Raw genomic sequence first — 21,001 nt, 5'->3', positions numbered from 1 at the left:
ACCAGTAGAGTCTTGAATTTGTCGTCCTGGATGAAATAAGAATAGAAAAGAAAAGCTATTCTGTAAGTTATCAGTGAGAAATGACCCACTTTATACTAGGGGAATTTTTCATTACTCATTCTAGTGTGTAAAATAGAGGCATGTCCGGTTGTTGTTTTCTTAAACTACTGAAATGATTGCTAACTGCCCCACTGGAGACCCACTTTTCCAACCCCTGAATTGCTTGAGCCTCGGGAGCAAACCGATTGCCAGTAAGTTTTATTGAAGCCATTTTCAACTTGTTAGGGAGATACATATTAGCTTCCCACCTAAGTAATCCACACAACGGTAAGCTCTTACTCCAAAAGGTTCAAGACAATAAGTTAACACAGCACTTTGAGGATATGAGGAGGAATCATCGCCTCTCCACCACCCCTTTGCTGGCAGCATAGAACGGCCGCCATTTTCGCCACGCCCCTCGCCGGTAGCGCACTGCCAAGGTCCCGCCTCCGGAAGCCGGCTTCTAACTCCGCGCTTGCGCAGTTTCTTATGGAAACGGAAGTGCGGAGCCCAGAGTGAACGCCCGACCGTGGAGGGTAAGTGTTTGCTTACTTGTGTAGATTTGCGCTGTGAGGTACCCCCGCTTTAGTCACACCTCAGTTTCTTCGGAGTGACTAGGGATCTGACATTTCATCACCCTTCCCTCCGCCCCATATAAAACCAGTAATCCCCTTACTGGTCGGGTATTTTGGGTTTAAATTCTCTTCGAGGTTTGTCCCTCACCTTGCCTTTCCGCCTTCGGTGCACGTAAATGCCTCCTTTCGCTACATTATCCTGCTTAAAACTGTTCACTACCTCAACCGTCATGTGAAGTCCTCTTTTGCGAGGACCTTTTGCGCCCCTCACCTCGCAGCGTAGCCCTCTCGCCTCTGGACGGCAGCGCTGGCCACTCCACCCAGGGAGAGGCCCGCTCCTCAACCTCAGCCTGGACCTGGCGAAACGTTTGTGTCTCTTCCCGCGAAGGGGTGGTGAAGAGCTCCGTGCCAGAGTCCTTTATATGTCATCTTTTGCGACAGGAAAAGTGGAAGATATGTGATTCTAGAATAGGACTCCTCGTGAGGCTAACAGGTGGGCGGGCCAGAGGGTGCTATGCCCTGAGGACTTACTGGGCTACAGTTTGATAAAGGAAAAGTGGGGAGGAGACGACCTTTCGTGTCTTTCTCTAGTAGACCTTTTGCTTCCGTCTGCAGCCCCTCCTCCAGGTTAGGCAATGGAGTTTTCTTGTCCCTGCCAGATCAAGTTAGATCCGCAAATTATTGCTTTTTATGTGTGCGAAGAGAGTGTCCTAACGTAATGAGCTCACTGGGCACAATGTGGGTTTCATGCCACCGTTGTTTTATTGTTTTGTGGCTCATCTTGTGCCCTGTTGTGTGGGTTTATTGCTATGTAACCCTGATAGGTTTTGTGGTTAACCAAATCTGGTGTCTTTGTGTAATCATTAACTTACAGGCATCTCCCTCATTTTTTCTACTGACAGTGCCCTTAGTAGGATTAACTTTTGTTTTGTTTTCTTTTCTAAGTTTATTTATTTGGCTGTGCTGGATCTTAGTTTTGGCATGTGGTATCTAGGAATCAAATCCGGGTTCCCTACATTGGGAGTGCAGAGTGCTAGCCACTGGACCACTAGGGAAGTCCCAGGATTAACCTGCTTTATCCCTTTACTCTGTCTCTATCTCTGGCCTTCTGGAGACCCCACCCCTCTCCTGAGAGCTCTCTCCCTCCCAGCCCCATTGTCCTCCCTTCTCAGGCTGGTCCGTCAGCCACTCAGGCCTCCCCTTCATTGGGAGCCTTTCCCCACCCAGGCAGAGGTGACCTAGGGCAGCCACGTGACACATAGTGTTCTTCTGTCCCAAATTCCACCCGACGGACAGTCTTTTCCTGTAGGCAGGCATCCTATTCAGTTGCCATCCCTTTAAATATGTAGGGGATCAGGAAAAGCAGAGAAATGAGCAACTGAGGGAACTAGAAAAACTGGGAACAAGAAAAGAATGAGGGAGAATAGCTAGGAATAGAGAGAGTTGCTGAGGGACTTGTTAAAAGAGTAAAGTGAAAGCGATTAAGTGTTGAAAATACCAGGTGAATAACAAATAAAGTTTTAAAAAGATGATTCTCCAGTGATTGGACGTGTCAACTTAAAAAAAAAAAATGCACAATGTGAGATTTGCAAGTAAGGTTTTATTTGGGGCAAAATGAGAACTGCAGTCCAGGAAACACTACTTCACAAAGCTCTGAGAAACTGCTACAAAGAGGCAGGGGAAAAGGTCAGTATATATGTGATTTTGGTGAAGGGGGAATACATTTAATCAACCACATATTTTTTCCAGAAGCTTTCTACTTTTGTGAAACTTTGCTAATCACAAGGAACAGTCATCACCATGAAGGATTTTAGTGCTTTTCTAGATATGGGGAGATACAAGAATTGGGCTCATAAAATTGGCTCCTAAAAATATCTATCTGAAGACCTGGCCTTCCAGTTTTTCCTGAGTACAGAGTGCCTCATTTCTGTTCTCCACCCAAAAGTCCTTTCAGAGGGTATTGAAGATCAACACCTGCAAAAGCACATGATTTAGTTCTTGTAGCAGTAGATAGGTGGATTGTTGTTCTTCAGTCCCTAAGTCATGTTGGACTCTTTTCAACACCATGGACTGCAGCACATCAGGCTCCCTGTCTTCCACCATCTCACCGAGTTTGCTCAAACTCATGTCCATTGAGTCAGTGATGCTGTCTAATCGTCTCATCCTCTGCCACCCCCTTATCCTCTTGCCTTCAATCTTTCCCAGCATCACAGTCTTTTCCAGTGAGTTGGCTTTCGCATCAGCTGGCCAAAGTCCTGGAGCTTCAGCATCAGTCCTACCAATGAGTATTCAGGGTTGGTTTCCCTTTGGAGTGACTGGTTTGATCTCCTTGCAGTCCAAGGGACTCTGAAGAGTCTTCTCCAGCACCATAGTTCAAAAGCATCAATTCTTTGGCCCTCAGCCTTCTTTATGGTCCAACTCACACTTCTGTACATGACTACTGGCATGTAGGTAGATGGCAAGTGCCAGTTTGTAGCTGACAGAGTAACATAGAGGGGCCTTGGATCAGCGGTGGGGCAGGGGCACCAAAGGAGAGGCACTTTACACAGAGTGGGGCGGGAGGATGAAAGAGCTGGGTGCTTGGGCTGCAGAGCAGCGTGGTGCTGGGAGAGGAGGAGGGTCAAGTGTGACCACAAGAGGAAGAGAGAGCTGGAAGGACGCATCAGCACCTGGGGTGTCAGGAGAAGGAGAGAAGGGGTGTAACTGGAGGGCAGAGAGGGAGCGGGGAAGGGGAAGGAAGAGGCAGAAACACGGAGGCCCGTCAGAAAGGGTGCAGAGACCCAGCATCTTGAGGGACACCGTTTACAGAGTGGGCAGGACAGGTGTGGGGGAAGAAACAGGGAAGCAGGAGAGCAGAGGGGAAGAAAAGAGACAGACCGACTAAAACGGAAACGCCTGGGGGAGCGGGTGGGGAGCAGGAACTGGATGCAGGTGGATGGTGAGCTGCTTGGTTGTGGATAAGTTATGATACATGAGTTCTTATGTTAGAACGTAGTAAAATGTCTAATTGTACAGATGAGGATGAGAATTGCAGAACTCGTGTCTTGTGCATTCTGTAATTCTTTGCATCAGAAGAGAACTTGTATTTGCAAACCCTGTTTCTCCAGGGGACAGTGATTTGATTCACTCATTTGTGAGTCGTCCCCTTTCCTTTTTCTGACGTGAGACAGAGGAGCAGGGAGAGGACAAGAAATGATTGAATCTGTCACTGCATGGTGTCTTAAAAGGAACATTGAGAGTGTTCTTTTTTGTGATAGGCTTACTTTTCTTTTTTATATCTTTACATATAATATGTTTTCTAGCATGGAAAAAATGTTTAGTTCGTTCAGTTTCTACTTCCCTAGAAGTGATCGTTAACTTCTGTTAACGAGCTTTGGTGGTCTTCTATAATCAAGTAATTCTTTTCTAAATATTAATATACTGTGAAATTTGTAAAATGTTGACCCACAATTATTAGGTGATAAAAATTCATAAATTGTTTCTTTTTAAAATGTGTTTCAGATATCTTGAATGCCTGCCTGCTTTCTTCTCTTTTGTATTGGAAAAGCTCTTTGGTGTGTAATAAATAATTTTAGACAGTTTTGCTGGGTACTTGGTCAAGTTGTCAATGGTCTTTTATATTAACAGACAAATCCTAGTTTTACCAGTTAGTCTAATATTTTGTTTTCTCCCTTTTTGTGTGTCCTGCTAAGAGGAAGAGGAGGAAGCAAAAGGAAGAGAAGTCAGAAATGGCTCTTTCTCAGGTAAGGTCATATTCTTAGTTGTTTTTCAGTCTGTCCTTCTTGAAATGCCCGTCTTTGGATATGCTAATCTTTGCAGAATCTGAAGTATCCTGCCTGATACCTGTATATTCATGTTCTTTTTCAAGAGTTTTTTGGCTGTTTGCTGGCTCTTGAGATTCCCTATGAATTTACGAATGATTGTTTTTCTAAAAGTGCAAAAATTGCCTTGGAAATTTTGATAGGGATTCTTTATATCTGTAGACCGCACCCCTTGTAGGGGAAGCGTGGAGTCCTAATCACTGGACCGCCAGGGAAGTCCCTAATTTGGTCATCTTTTTGTAAAGAAAATTTTGCAGTGAAACTTTATTGACTTGATTTTTATAGTTTGCTACTTCTAAGCAAAGGAAGTGTTACCTGTTTTTAATTAGTTTCACTGCCTCTTAATTTCCATTGAAAATTTTGGGGCGTATGCTAGGTCTTGTCTGCTGGGTTGCAAGTGAAGGAATTTCTTTTTTTTTTTCCTATTCTTTACATTTTATTTTTAATTGGAGGATAGTTGCTTTACGATGTTATGTTGGTTTCTGCCGTACAACATGAATCAGCCATGGATATACATATATCCACTACTTCTTGAGCCTCCCTCCCACCCAGAGTTGCTCATTTTAAAAACATAAAGTTCCCACTGCATGATTACAGGGTGTGTTTCTTTCATATATATCTCCAGAGACTTCTTAAAAAGTTTCCCATTCGTCAATGTAGAGGTCTTGCACCTAGTTGGCTGATCTTTTCCCTAAGGATTCTATGAGATTGTTCTCTGATTTTCTGTTGGCATTATTCATTGTGTATCGAAGTGCAACTGATTTCGGTGTACAGATAGTTTATGCTGCAACTCTTCTAAGGTTTTTCTAAATTTTTGTTTATTTATTTATTTATTTTTGGCTGTGCTAGTTGTTTGCGAGTGGGCTTTGTCTAGTTGTGACAGTTGGAGGCTACTTGCTAGTTTTGGTACATGGGCTTTCCATTACAGTTGCTTCTCTGTTGCAGAGCATAGGCTCTGGGTGGGCAGGTTTCACTAGTTGTGGCGCACGGGCTTAGTTGCCCCACCGCATATGGGATCTTGCTGGACCAGGGATTGGCAGACGGATTCTTTACCACTGGACCACTGGGAAAGTCCTTCATGTTTTTAGAGTAGTCACTTTTCTTCTGTAGTCTCTTTTGGGTTCTATTATATAAAATCTTGTCACCTACAAAATAAAAGGTAATTTTGCTTTCTTTTCAGTTTGGATAACTTGGATCTTTTTTTTTTTTCTTTTCCAATTGCTCTGGCTAGGTTGTTCGGTAGTTTCTGGAAGAGTAATACAGAGTGTGCATCTTTCTCTTTTGTGGTTCTAAGAATTTAGCAGTGTGGACTTCCCCATTACTGCATCTTTGACTACCTGTTAATAAATTTGATATGCTGTGTTTTTATTTTCATTCACATACTTGACAGTTTTCCCTGTGATTTCTTCTTTGACTCGTTCCTTCTTTTCTTTTTTTTTTTAATTTATTTTAATTGGAGGCTAATTACTTTACTATGTTGTAGTGGGTTTTGCCATACATTGACGTGAATCAGCTGTGGGTGTACATGTGTTCCCCATCCTGAACCCCCCTCCCACCTCCCTCCCCATACCCATACCTTCTTAAACAATAAACTGCTTACTTTCCACTTTTGGAAGCTTTTCCTGTTTTCCTTCTGCTGTTTATTTCTAGTATCATATCACTGTGGTTAAAGGGGATACTCTTTTTTTTTTTTAAGACGATACTTTTTATGTTCTCAGCCTTCATATATTTGTTGAGCTTTGTTTTACGGTCTGGCATGTGGTCTGTGAAATGGAGAATGTTGCAAGACATGTGCTGGAGACGGACGTGGTTTCTGCTGTTGTCGAGTGGACTTTTCGGTACATGCTCGTTAGGTGCAGTCATTCTGCAGGGTTGTACGAGTGCTCGGCTTCCTCCTTGATCTTTGGTTTCCGTGCGCTGGTGAAACTCAGGTAGTGAAGCCTGACTGATGCCATGCTCTCATCTATTTCCATTTTTACTGAACAGATCTTCATTTTCTGGGGAACTCTGATGTTAGATATATACATATTTGTAATTGTTACACTTTCTTGGTAAATTTACCTTTTCCCATTTCATAGTATATTTTGTGTCTTTTGTTAGTTTTTTTCCTTACTTTGTCTTCTGTCTGATACTGTGCAGTAACCCCTGTTCTCTTAAGGACTGAATATCTTTTTCCGTCCTCACTTTTTGCCTTAGATTTGTGAATGTTCACAGTTGCAGCTCTGACATGCCCTCTGTGTCTTGTTCCCACTCGCTGTGTTCCTCTGTCACGTTCTCTAGTGGTCCCTGCTCAGGCACGCTGTACCATGGTGAAAGGCAGGCAGGACTGCTGGCCAGCCCCCGTCACTCCACTGTCACTTCAGCGAGAATTCATCAAGTATTTCCTTCTGATCGTGATGTTTGGTGACATATTCTTGGTTGATAACAATAGATTTTTTTCCATGTTGTTTTTTTTTTTTGTCATGATTTTAAATTGTCCAACAAGTGTTTTATTTTACTATGGTGCTAATTTTGTTATTAATCCACAGATAATGTGTAATAGTAATAACTTTTCCAAATTTGAATCAAAGTTAATTACTGCCAGAAACAAAGAAACTCTTTGGCCTTTGTTAATGCCTTTTGGTTAAGACAACTGTGGGATAACATGGCCAAGGCCACGGGCTTCACAAAGATCACCCCAGAGGCAGAGGCTGGAGCAGGGTAGTGACCAGCACCCCCATTTCCAAGCATGAAACCTGCAATGGCAGCAGATTGGCCCTAGGTCCACCAGTGGCAGCAGAAAAGCCTGGGTACGGTTGGCCCAAGTGCGGCTGATCAGCTCCACTGGCAGATGGTGGCTCCAGGGTGGCGGATCGTCTCTACAGCGGACAGTGACTCCTCGTCTGTGTATGGACCCCAGGGAGGCCAGCCACTCCTGGGCAGTGGATGGCTCCAGGGTGGCCTTCACTTCTGGGCGTCATCCAAAGTCAGCTTCAGCCCTTCCTGGACCCCTTTCCCAGCCACTCCAGCAGGGCCTTTGCCTCAACCCCTGGCTGCATGTTGAGAGACTCCTGACAGCCAGTGAATATGTTACCAAACATCACGATCAGAAGGAAATACTTGATGAATTCTCGCTGAAGTGACAGTGGAGTGACGGGGGCTGGCCAGCAGTCCTGCCTGCCTTTCACATGGTACAGCGTGCCTGAGCAGGGACCACTAGAGAACGTGACAGAGGAACACAGCGAGTGGGAACAAGACACAGAGGGCATGTCAGAGCTGCAACTGTGAACATTCACAAATCTAAGGCAAAAAGTGAGGACGGAAAAAGATATTCAGTCCTTAAGAGAACAGGGGTTACTGCACAGTATCAGACAGAAGACAACAGGGACCAGCAGTGGGCCTGCCAGGGCACCAGGCATGTCATCCAGCTACTTTGAGTGGCTGAAGGGCATGTCCCTGCTAGTTAGGGCCTGACAAAACGTGGCCCACTGGAGAAGGGAATGGCAAACCACTTCAGTATTCTTGCCTTGAGAACCTCATGAACAGTATGAAAAGGCAACAAGGTATGACACTGAAAGATGAAACCCCCAGGTCAGTAGGTGCCCATATTCTACTGGGGTAAAGTGGAGAAATAGCTAAAGAAAGAATGAAGAGGCTGAGCTGAAGCTGAAACAATGCCCTGTTGTGGTTGTATCTGGTGGTGAAAGTAAAGTCCAATGCTGTAAAGAACAGTATTGCATAGGAACCTGGAATATTAGGTCCAGTGAATCAAGATAAATTGGAAGTGGTCAAACAGGAGATGGGAAGAGTGAACATTGACATGCTAGGAATCAGGGAACTAAAATGGACCAGAATGGGTGAATTTCAGATGACCATTATATTTACTATTGTGGACAGGAATCCCTTAGAAGAAATGGAGTAACCCTCATAGTCAACAATATCCCTGGAATGCAGTACTTGGTTGCAATCTCAAAAATGACAGAATGATCTTGGTTTGTTTCCAAGGCAAACCATTCAACATCACAGTAATCCAAGTCTATACCCCAACCTCTAATGCTGGAGAAGCTTAAGTCGAATGGTTCTGTGAAGATCTACAGGATATTCTAGAACTAACACCAAAAAAAGATGTCCTTTTCATCATAGGGGACTGGAATGCAAAAGTAGGCAGTCAAAAGATAACCTGGACTATTAGGCAAGTTTGGCCTTGGAGAACAAAATGAAGTAGGGCAAAGGCTAACAGAGTTTTGTCAAGAGAACACAATGGTCATAGCAAACCCTTCCAACAACACAAGACAATTCTACACATGGACATCACCAGATGGCCAGTACTGAAATCAGATTGATTATGTTCTTTGCAGCCAAAGATGGAGAAGCTCTATACAGTCAGCAGTAAAAAGACCTGAAGCTGACTGTGGCTTAGATCATGAGCTCCTTATTGCAAAATTCAGACTTAAATTGAAGAAAGTAGGGAAAACCTGTAGGCCATTCAAGTATGACCTAAGTCACATCCCTTATGATTATACAGTGGAGGTGATGAATAGATTCAAGTGATTAGATTTGGTAGACAGATTGCCTGAAGAACTGTGGGTGGAGGTACAGAATATTGTACAGGAGGTGATGACCAAAACCGTCACCAAGAAAAAGAAATGCAAGAATGGTTGCCTGAGGAGGCCTTACAAAGAGCTCAGAAAAGAAGAGAAGTGAGAAAGGGAAAGGGAGAAAGGGAAAGATATACTCACTTGAATGCAGAGTTCCAGAGAAGAGTAAGGAGAGGAAAGAAAGCCTTCTTCAGTGAGAAATGCAAAGAAATAAAGGAAGACAAGAGAATGGAAAGACTAGAGATCTCTTTAAGAAAATTAGAGTTACCAAGGGAACATTTCATACAAGCTGGATTATGAAAAGGCAGAGAACCCAGAGATCAAATTGCCAACATACGCTGGGTCATAGCAAAAGCATGGAGAGTCCAAGAAAACATCTAGTTCTGCTTCATTGACTATACTAAAGCCTTTGACTGTGTGGATCACAACAAACTGGAATATTCCTAAAGAGGTGGGAGTACCAGACCACCTTACCTGCCTCCTGAAAAACCTGTATGCAGGACAAGAAGCAACACTTAGAATGGGACATGGAACAATGGACTGGTTCCCAATTGGGAAAGGAGTATGTCAAGACTGTATATTGTCACCCTGCTTATTTAACTTACATGCAGCATACATCATGCATAATGCCAGGCTAGATGAATCACAAACTGGAATTAAGATTGTCAGGAGAAATATCAACAACCTCAGATATGCAGATGATACCACTTTAATGGCAGAAAGTGAAGAGGAACCAAAGAGCTTCTTGATGAAGGTGAAAGAAGAGAGTGAAAAAGCTGACTTAAAACTCAGCACTCAAAAATGAAGATCATAGCATCCGATCCTATCCCTTCATGACAAATAGATGGGGGAAATGTCATAGTTCATTTTCTTGGGCTCAGTGCAGACAGTGACTGCAGCCACAAAATTAAGATGCTTGCTCCTTGGAAGAGAATAGCTCTGTCAAACCTAGACAGCGTTTTAAAAATCAGAGACAATCCTTTGCCAGCAGAGGTCCATATAGTCAAAGCTGTGTTTTTTGCAGTAGTCATGTACGGATGTAAGAGTTGGACCATGCAGAAGGCTGAGCATCTGAAAAATTGATGCTTTTGAACGGTGGTGCTGGAGAAGACTCTAGAGAGTCCCTTGGACAGCAAGGCAATCAAACCAGTCAATCCTAAAGGAAATCAACCCTGGATATTCATTGGAAGGATTGACGCTGAAGCTGAAACTCCAATACTTTGACCACTGAATTGAAGAGCTGACTAATGGAAAAGACCCTGAGCTGGGAAAAATTGAGGGCAGGAGGAGAAGGGGGCACAGAGGATGAGATGGTTGCTGGCAACAGTGACTCAATGGACATGAGTTTGAGCAAACCCAGAGTGATAATGACGGACAAAGAAGCCTGATGTGCTGCAGTTCATGTGGTCACAACGAGTCAGAGAGGACTTAGTGACTAAAAGACAACAGTGCCTTCCTGTGTAAGTTTAAGTGGACAAAATTATATTTTTAATACAGTTATTTTGTTGAGGTTGGAATTAAAATATTGTTTTTTAAATGTCTGTGCTGTTTTTCAGTAGCCTATTATAAAATCATGTTGACAAATGCAGTTGAGTACAGTTGATCTTCCAGTCATTTTCCTTGTCTGGAAGATCCTGAATGCACATGAATAAAAGTGATGAGAAAAACATCTGAAAAATCTGTCTAGAATATACTACTCTCATTTTTGTTAATTTAGTGTTGATGTGTGTACATGCATTCAGTTCAGTTCAGTCGCTCAGTCGCTCAGACTCTTTGTGGCCCCATGGACTACAGCATGCCAGGCTTCCTTGTCCATCACCAACTCCTGGAGCTTACTCAGACTCATGTCCATTGAATCGATGATGCCATCCAACCATCTCCTCTGTCATCCCCTTCTTCTGCCTTCACTCTTTCCCAGCATCAGAGTCTTTTCCAGTGAGTTAGTTCTTTGCATCAGGTGGCCAAAGTACTGGAGTTTCAGCTTCAGCATCAGTCTTTCCAATGAGTATTCAGGACTGATTTCTGTTAGGATTGACTGGTTGGATCTCCTTGCAGTCCAAGGAACTCTCGAGTCTTTTCCAACACCACAGTTCAAAAGCATCAATTCTGCAGCACTCATCTTTCTTTAGAGTCCCAACTCTCACATCTATACATGACTACTGGAAAAACCATAGCTTTGACTAGATGGACTTTTGTTGGCAAAGTAACAACAAAAAAGTCTCTGCTTTTTAATATGCTGTCTAGGTTTGTCATAGCTTTTCTTCCAAGGAGCAAGCGTTTTTTAATTTCATGGCTGCAGTCACTATCTGCAGTGATTTTGAAGCCCAAGAAAATAAAGTCTCTCACTGTTTCCATTGTTTCCCCGTCTATTTGCCATGAGGTAATGGGACCAGATGCCATGATCCTAGTTTTTTGAATGTTGAGTTTTAAGCATTTTAAGTACATTCATTTAAGTATATGCATTCATGGATATGCAGTTCCACACTTTATGTGAAAGTCATCATGATTTTAAAACTATGTATTATATCTTTTTGCTATAGCAGTTATATTTTTAACATATTCTCTGGCCTCCAACTTTTTCTACACTATCATATTGATGATTTAGGTAATAATAAAATTACTAACATTTCTTGTGCATGTGTGTGTGCACACATGTATAAAGACCTTTTAGGCCATCTGTTTTGTTCACCTTGAACTTCTTTCACGTTTTCTTCATGAAACAATCTGGCAATGTACTTTTGATGCTCTGTGTGTTACCTAACTCTTGCATTTTAAACTTCAGTTCCAAAGTCCAGCCTTAGGAGTTCAGCGGCTTGCTCCGTGATTCCTGAACTTCTAGACCTGATTGGAGTTTCTCAGTGTGTCTTTGACACAGGTCTCTCCTCTGCAAGATCAGAATAGGTTTTTCTCTAGTGAGCTCTGATGCTGACAACAAGTTAATACATGTAAAACATTTAGAGTAATGTATTTCAGACAGGAAGTTCAAACGGTTTTCATCTTTGCTGCTCCTGTCATCATCGTGGTTGAACATTTTGAGTTTTCCTTAAACACACTATAGACTCAGTCATGACTGAAGATCACTCACGGTCCTCCACATCGGCTTTGATCATCCCTCAGTGATAGAGCATACTGTCTAAGACTTTCATATAGACAGCCCAGCTTTGAATTTTTATTTGTATCTATTTCACATATTTCCTAGAGAAACAAGAAACCTATATCTGTTTGGAGGATATTGTAATCTCTATGATAAAGCGTAAGAAATTAGACACAGAGGTAGTGTCAAATACCTTTACATGGCTCTGTCACAGTACATACTTCAACTTGATGTTTTCACCTCTACTTATTTTATATGCAAGTAAGAACTCTGCTCATGTCCCCTTGGTTAAATGTTTTTTGTTTTAAACTTAAGGCACGACTGACCTTGAAGGATGTGGCCATTGAATTCTCTCCAGAAGAGTGGGAATGCCTGGACCCTGCTCAGAGGACCTTGTACAGGGATGTCATGCTGGAGACCATCAGGAACCTGCTCTCTGTGGGTGAGGATAATTTCCTGCCAAAAGTTGGGAGGGTATCTTTGCATTTACTGCTCTTTGCCTTTTGGAACTCCGTATCTTGCTTAATGGAGATCAAAGCCATGTTGTCTCAGGCATGAAAACCTTCGTGATGTAGGTTCAGGAGTTTAAACATGCCCTTCCTTCAGATGATCTGGCCACTTCACGGTAGGAGTTTTTCCAGCACTCAAATATGTCTAACCCCTATCTGGAAGCTTTTAAAATATTTTAATTCCCTGTATTCTACTCTGTGCTTTTGACTCAGTACTTATTAGAAGAGTGTTGGATAATACCTGCATATTACATTGTTCGCTCTGAAACAAAAACGTGGCGGGCAGTGGATGATTCTGTGAAACATTTTTCCAGAGCCACCTATAATGTCCTCACTCTCATGTGAACACAGAGTTGAGATTCTGGAAAAACCACAGCAGTTGACATGTCTTTCTCTCCCTCATTGTTTTCTTTTAAAAAATAATTTAATTAATTTATTTTTTATTTTGTTGGATCTTTGTTGCTGTGCAGGCTTTTCTCTGGATGCAGCAGGTGGGGGCTACTCTAGTTGCGATGAGCAGTCTTCTTATTGTGGCGGCTTCTCTTGTTACAGAGCATGGGCTCTAAACTGTCAGGGCTTCAGTGGTTTTGGCTCTTGGACTTGAGAGCACAGGCTCCATAATTGTGGCTCAGGGCCGTATTTTCTCCCTGTCATGTGAGGTCTTCTTGGATCACAGTTTGAACCTGTATCTCCTGCTTTGGCAGGTGGATTCTTTACCACTGAGCCACCGGGGAAGCCCCTAGTAACCACCTGTTTTGCTCCTCAAGAAATGGTTTGAGAATTTTTTTCTAGAGATAACATCGTCCAAGTTCACATCCTCATGTGAGGGTATTGACTAAACTGTTGTTGGTGCCGTATTTTTTATGCCTGTGGGCACCATTCTGCGTCCACACTCAAGTTTGAAACATCTTAATGAGAGAGCTTGAGAATTCCCTCTCGGTCCAGTGGTTGGTGTGGGTTCCATCACTGCTTAGCAAACTAAGATCCCACAAACCATGGTGTGGACCCTCCCCTTCTCCAAACAAATACTGAGACAGCTTATGAGGCGGAGTGTTACCTTCAGTGATGAACCATCATTTGTTTTTGGCACTGCTGCTTTCATTTTGTACATTTCTATGCATAATAAATGGTCTCGATTTTATTTCTTTAATCATCAGGTATATGTATTTCATGTTACTGATAGTGGTTGTTTTCTGTTTTCATTGTGTGGGTTGGTTGATTGGAGACAAGCCAGCCCCATCCAGGTAGAATTGGTGATTAGTTCTTTTTTTTATTTATTTTTAAAATTTTTATCTTATTTATTTATGTTTTGGCCTCACCATGTGGCATGTGGGATCTTAGTTCCATGACCAGGGATCGAACCCAAGCCCACTATACTGGAAGTGTGGAATCTTAACCACTGGATCACCAGGAAATTCCAGTGATTAGTTGTTTTTAGAGTTGTTTACATATTCTTGATATTTTATTATGACATAAATCATTTGCAAATATTTTTTGCCATAGCATAGATTGTTTTTCACTCTATTAAGTGATCTAATGCACAGTAGTTTATAATTTTGAGGTAGTTCAAATTTCTGTTTTAGGTTTGTCACTGGTGCTTTTCATGTTATGCATAATAAATCACTGGTGACTGCTGTCATAAAGCTTTTCCTGCATGTTGATTTCTAGCAGTTTTATGCATTTTGGGCTTGCTTAGGTCTTTTATTGGTTTTGTGTATTATGTCAGTTAATGGTCCAGATAAATTGTTGTGTATTTGAAGAACTAGTTTCCTCCACAATTTTTTTTTAATAGACTGCCCTTCCTCCGTTGAGTTGTCTTGACCCCCTTCTAGAACATTTGACCATATACGAGAGGTTTTTTTTTTTTTTATGTCTCTGTACTATTCCACCAGTTGCTCTGTCTTTATCTTTGTACCACATCATTTTATTAGTATAGATTTGGAGTGAGTTTTGAAATAAAGACCTGCGAGACCTCTGGCTTTGTTCTTTTTAAGTGTACTTTGCTCTTCGGCATGTTTTGAGATTTCAAATGAATTTGCGAGATGTGTTTATCATTTCTTCAAGAAATACTATCGATTTTACTAAGCAGTGGGTTGAATCTGTTGATTGCTCTGGTTAATACTGATATCTTGACAATATTGACTTCAAATCCTAGAGTTTAGGATGTCTTTGTGTCAATTGTGTCTTTTCTAATATTTTTTAGCCATGTTTTTAGTTTATGATGTACACATCTTTCTGTCCTTGTATAAGATTTGTCCTTTAGCGTGTAAGATTTGTCCATAGCTTTTTAAATTCCTTGTTTATCAAATGTTTTATTATGAAAAGCTGTTGACTTGTGTCAAATGCTTTTTACTGCATTAGTTAAGATGATCATTTTATTTTTTGTTTCATTCCATTAATATACTTTTTTACACTGAAACTTTGCATGTTTTGAAGCATTCTTACATTTCAAGAATATATCACCTTATGGTTGCATATAATTTTTTAGTGTGGTGTTAATTTTAGTTCACTTTTATTGATGATTTTGCTTCATTATTAGAAATTTTGGTCTGTGGTTTCCTTGTGTCTTTGACTGGCATTGGTATTAAGAGGATTTCCCGTTTCATAGAGTTTGAGACTTTTCCTTTTCTTCTGTTTTTTCCGGAAAAGTTTAAGGAAGATTGACCTTAACTGTTTGTAAGTGTTGCCTGCAATTGTGCAGTGAATGTATATGACTTGCCTCACAATGGTTTTTGATTAACGATTCCATCTCCTTTCCATAACTAGTTTGTACAGATATTAATTTCTTCATGGTTCTAATAATATATTGGTAGGTTGTTATTCTCTAGGAATTTATTCATTTGTTCTACTTTATCCATTACCTACACATAGAATTTTCTTAGTGTTTTCCTTCTAATTTTCTTGATTTCGGTTGAATCAGTTTTAATGTTGTCTTTTCTCATTTCTAATTTCAGTAATTTGAGTCTTTGTTCCTTTTATAAATTATTCTACATAAGGGTTTCTCAGTTTTGTTATTCTTTTCAAAGAACCAACTTGTGGTGTTACAATTTTATGTAGTTATTATTCGCTATTTCATTGATCTCTAATCCAGTTTTTTCTTCTGCCTTCTGCTAGCTTAGGTGTATTGTGTATGCCTAACAGTTTTTATTTGGGTTGAATTTTTATTATCATTTTTTCCTTCAGTTTATTTCCGTTCAGTTGATAAACCAGGACTGTTTTGGCTGTGTGCTCGTTTTTTCTCTTTCTCTGTGTTAGTTTAAGATCTATAGTGGAATGACTTGATAGTTCCATTGTAATTACCTTGGTAGGTTACTTAATGTATTCACCTGTGACATAATTCCACTTTCTTTCTGAGTAGTGGTGAGATGTTTAAGGTCTAGTATCTTATTAACTTTTGAGCATGTAATATAGTAGTGATAACTGTCATTACCATGCTGTACATTAGATTTGTAGAACTCTTTAACTAAGAACTGTAAATTTATTCCTTTTAGTAATATCCCCCATTCTACTAACCCCCTGAGTTCGTTAACAACTGTTCTATGTTGCTCTTAGTTTGCCTCTTGTTTTTTTGTGTGTTTTTTCCAAATTAACTTTATTTTATACATATGTGGAATAATTCTGTACTTTTTTCCCTCTGAATTATTTTTACTGAGCATACACCTTCATGGTCCATCTGTGTTGTTAAAAACACCCAGGATATTTTTATTCTTTGTGGGTACATACTGTGTATCTCTCCCAGATATTTTCTCTGTTCATTTGTTGGATTATACAGTTGCTCTGATGTTGTGGCATTTGTGGTTATTGCTTTAATGAGCGTGGGAGTATAGATATCTTTTAACACAGTAATTTAATTTTGTTTGATATAGTCCCCAAATCTTAACATGCTCCATTATATGATAGTTTCGTGGGGTTTTTTGCAGTATTTTGGGGAACTTTTATACTTGTTGACTTCTTTCTATCTGTATGTTTGTGTACAGAAAAAAACGCATCCATTTCCTTTTGGTGGTCTTATTCTAGTGTTTCCTTCACGTTTCAACAAAGATATTTCTTACACATCTCACACAACATTATATCTGTTCTTTGTGAAAATATGCATGGAAATGGGGCTTGTGGAATATTGAATTTGATAACCTACTTAGCAAATAATGTAATAGATGTACACCTGCTTTATATCTGAAATATCCCATTCTCTTCTCTCTTTATTTTTTTATTTTTATTTTTTTTATGTTTTATTTATTTAGGCTATTTTATTTATGTGTTTAGGCTGAGCCAGCTGTCAGTTGTGGCATGTGGGATCTAATTCCCTAATCAGGATCGAACCTGTGCCCCTTGCATTATAAGCACAGTGTCTTATCCACTGGGCCACGAGGGAAGTCCTTCTCTTCTCTCTTTAAATCTCTTTCATTTTGGCTACATACCCATAGTATAATTTCCATAGTTAAAAATGGAATAGCTAAACCGTTTCTTTTTTCCTTTTAACCTCAGTAGCTTTAGCTGCCTGTACTTACAGTTTTATTGACACATATATACAGTCATAAGCCGTGATATCCTCTGTTTATTATTTCCTGAAATCTACTCAGACCCTTTATCTGTCTTACTCTTTTCTTTTCATGTTCCCTTGATGCAGATAGAAACACTAACCTTTACTCACATATTTTAATTGTTCTACTGATCTACCCAGTTTCCAAGTATTCCTTCACCCATCACTTCACCTTTCTTATTACTCACACTGTAAAAATGATTTCATTTCATCCCTTGGACAACTTTCTCAGGATACAAATGACTATGTCCATCTGTGATGACTCAGAAACCATTTTGAAGAGGGATTTCTGAATAACAGTGTTAGTTACCCAACTCACTTCTTGCATCTCCTGTGATTTCTTTTCTAAACTAGTGTTTGTATGTTTAGTCTTTAATTTCTTTGGGTTTTGTGGTTCTGGTGGAAAAGTACCTTTATTTTTGAGAGCTAATATAAGTTTTTCCAATTTGAATGTTATGTCATTGTGGGTTTGAAAATAGACTACCCTAAGCTTGATTTCAATTATGGGTAACCACTGTTCCTATAGTGAAGAATCTTATTCTTTAGTTTTCCTAAAAATTTTTAACATTGTGGTTGAAAAAATATTTATTCATACACTGTAGTAATATATCTGTGATTCTTTATATCTTGTAGCTATCTTTCATAGACACATGATCAAGAAATCACAACTAAAATCAAACATTGATATCGGAGAAAGATGCCAAACAGTGATGTTGGGAAACTATGAAAGCCATGAAGTCAAGCATTTTTACCATCAAGAATTACAGGAAAATATGTGTGACCTCGGATGTCAGTGGAGAGATGATGAAAGAAATTATAAAAATATCCCTACATCCCATAATGAAGGTGTCACTTATGGAAGAGTTCAACCCAGTGGAAAGGATGCAGAAAAGAAGCTGATTGCAACTATACTTCCATTAAGCTCTTGGGATGCACTGCACATGTTTCAGACTAAACAAACAGTTGAAGAATTTCATCAAGCTGATGACAACATGAACAGTAGTATGTCATTTTCACCATCTCAGGAACTTTCTCCTTCTGGCCAATCCAACATTTCTAATATATATGGGAGTGATTTTATACATCCTTCAATATTGACACAAGACCAGAAAGCACACAGGGAAAGACCTTACAAATGTAATGAGGGTGGCAAAATCTTTCTTAAAGGCTCAGACTTCAGTAGACATCAGATAATCCGTACAGGAAAGAAGTTGCGTAAATGTGACTTTTGTGGAAAGATCTTTAGTCGAAATTCACACCTTGAAGTTCATCGGAGAACTCATACTGGAGAGAAGCCTTTTAAATGTAATGTGTGTGGCAAGAGTTTTAATCATAATTCATATCTTACATGTCATAAGAGAATTCATACTGGAGAGACACCTTACCAATGCAGTGTCTGTGGGAAAACCTTTCGGTATCCGTCTGGCCTCTGGAGACATATGATAAAACATACTGGAAGAAAACCATTTAAATGTGATATATGTGGCAGAGTCTTTAATCAAAATAAAGACCTTGCAGTTCATCAGAGAATTCATACTGGAGAGAAACCTTACAAATGTAATGAATGTGGCAAAGTCTTTGGTCAAAAAGCACATCTTAAAACTCATCTGAGTACACATGCTAGAGTGAAACCTCACAAATTTAATGAATGTGGCAAGGTCTTTTGTGATAAGGAGACTGTTACAAGGTATCAACAAATTCAGACTGCAGTGACAGCATACAAATGTAATGCGTGTGGCAAGTACTTTCATCACAGGACTACTCTTATACGGCATCAATATGTCCATACTGGACAGAAACCTTACAAGTGTAATGAGTGTGGCAAGTTCTTTCGTCAGAAGGTAACCCTTATACGGCATCAACATGTCCATACTGGAGACAAACCTTACAAATGTAATGAGTGTGGCAAGTTCTTTAATCAAAAATCCAACCTGGTACGTCATCAGACGATTCATAATGGTGACAGACCTTACAAATGTAATCAGTGTGGCCAGCTATTTAGTCTGAAAGGAAGCCTTGCAGCTCATCAGAGGATTCATACTGGAGAGAAACCTTACAAATGTAGTGAGTGTGGCAAAGTCTTTAATAGAAATTCAAACCTCGTAGTTCATCAGAGAATTCATACTGGAGAGAAACCTTACAAATGTAATGAGTGTGGTAAGATGTTCAGCAGTAGACCAACCCTCATCAGTCATCAGTTCATTCATACTGGAGAGAAACCTTACAGATGTGATCAGTGTGGCAAAGGCTTTGGTTACAAACAATGTCTTCGAATTCATCACAGATTACATAATGAATAAGTGGAAGTGAAAGTGATAGTCGCTACAGTCATGTAGCCTGTCAGGCTCCTTTGTCCATGGGATCTCCAGGCAAGAATACTGGAATGCGTAGACATTTGCATCTCCAGGGGATCTTACTTTACCTAATGAGCCACCAGGGAAGTCCACATACTGAATAGAAATGTTGCAAATTTGTTGAGTTTAGAAAAGCTTTTACTCAGATCTCTACCCTACCACACATCAGAAAATCCAACTTAAGAAACACCATATAAAAAAAAAAGGGAAAAAGAAACACCATGTAATTGTTTTATATGTGAGAAGGTCTTCAAAATTCAAACTTCAAAAAAAATTCAAATCTGAAAATTCACACCTTATAATTCGTTGGAGAATTCATAGCAGGAAGAAACTGTACAAATATCACAAGTGTTGTAAAGTTTTTTTGCATATAGACTCACTTACCACCAGATAATCTGTAATGGGAAGAAACCTTACAAGTTTAATGACCATCTCTATATGTTTAGTCAAAATTCATACCTTATAATGTGCCAGATAATTCATACTGTAGAGAAGCCTTTCAAATGTAATGAGTGGTGAATTCTTCAGTGTGCCTTTAAGCCTGAAACGTCCCTACAGGTGTTCCATGATCTTGAACATTGAACAGTGTGGTGAAGTGTCAAGGCTTTTACAGGTGTCCACATGTTCGGCTTTATTAGAGCACTTTGTAGAACTGCAGCATCACATCAACTGTAGTGCAAGGACCATAGATAACTTGAGGTGAAGATGTTTCTGGAAAACTGTTTTGCTTTTCTACATACCCCATCCTAAATTTTCCATTTCTGCTGTACCAGTTACTACAAACTGAGTGCCTTAAATAAATAGATTTATTCTCTTCTTCTGTTTGCATTCAAGAATTGTAAATGGATCCAAAGCTCTGTGCTCTTTTGGATACTGCAGGTCACAATTTTTTTTCTTGCTTTTATTAACTTCCAACATTATTTTCATCCTTTTTCTCATGATCTCCATGTGGTTTTGCATCACAGGCTCTTTAAACTAATCAATGATTTTGTTCAGACGTCTCTTATCATATGAGCACTTCCTCAACACATTGTTTAAATTAGGTCAGCCTCTCTTTCTGTCATTGTATTAATTCATTACTAGAGTCATATCTTACTTAATGATTGCTGACATTCCTTTATAAGCTCCTGAAGGCAGGGTATTTTATTTCTTGCTACACCATCAGTGACTAGGACCCAGTGCAGGAAATGAATCGATTGATAAATTTGAAAAATTATTTTAGACATTTCTATCGCATACTTGATAATCCAAAGAAGAACTTTTATACGTAGTATGAATATGAAAAATTTGAGTGACTACGTTGTGCGATTCACTTTATTGTCATTCTCTGGACCTGCATTTCCAAGGTATGCTTGTACATTTATCTCATAGGTCAATATTGCCAAAGAATGAATATTTCAATAAGATGCAGTTTGATTACCACATAATTCTACAAGAAAGATTATCCAAGATGAAGCTATATTTACTGAAAAAAATAAGTCCCAATTAGATA

At 39.9% G+C, this 21,001-nt stretch overlaps 1 protein-coding gene across 1 annotated transcript; it reads left to right on the top strand.

Moving 5' to 3' along the window:
• The first annotated feature begins 528 nt into the window (after window positions 1-528).
• On the top strand, window positions 529-20,329 carry LOC145515128 (uncharacterized). Its single transcript, XM_081514800.1, has 6 exons — window positions 529-575; window positions 4,307-4,357; window positions 12,422-12,548; window positions 17,789-18,569; window positions 18,645-18,729; window positions 18,898-20,329. Exons 2-6 carry the CDS (start codon window positions 4,343-4,345, stop codon window positions 19,453-19,455), a joined length of 1,566 nt encoding a protein of 521 aa, XP_081370926.1. The 5' UTR covers window positions 529-575; window positions 4,307-4,342; the 3' UTR covers window positions 19,456-20,329.
• The last annotated feature ends 672 nt before the right edge of the window (window positions 20,330-21,001 follow it).

The sequence above is a fragment of the Giraffa tippelskirchi genome, chromosome 7 (genome assembly GCF_054371585.1).
Source record: "Giraffa tippelskirchi isolate mGirTip1 chromosome 7, T2T-mGirTip1v1.2.pri, whole genome shotgun sequence".
Taxonomy (NCBI): domain Eukaryota; kingdom Metazoa; phylum Chordata; class Mammalia; order Artiodactyla; family Giraffidae; genus Giraffa; species Giraffa tippelskirchi.
The sequence above is the reverse complement of the archived record's forward strand: the minus strand, read 5'-3'. Positions and strand labels throughout refer to the sequence as shown.

Coding starts and splice junctions, on each gene's coding strand:
- LOC145515128 (XM_081514800.1), top strand. Junction 12,549..17,788: donor CAGGAACCTGCTCTCTGTGG/GTGAGGATAATT, acceptor TATATCTTGTAG/CTATCTTTCATAGACACATG. Junction 18,730..18,897: donor AATGTAATGAATGTGGCAAA/GTCTTTGGTCAA, acceptor GCGTGTGGCAAG/TACTTTCATCACAGGACTAC.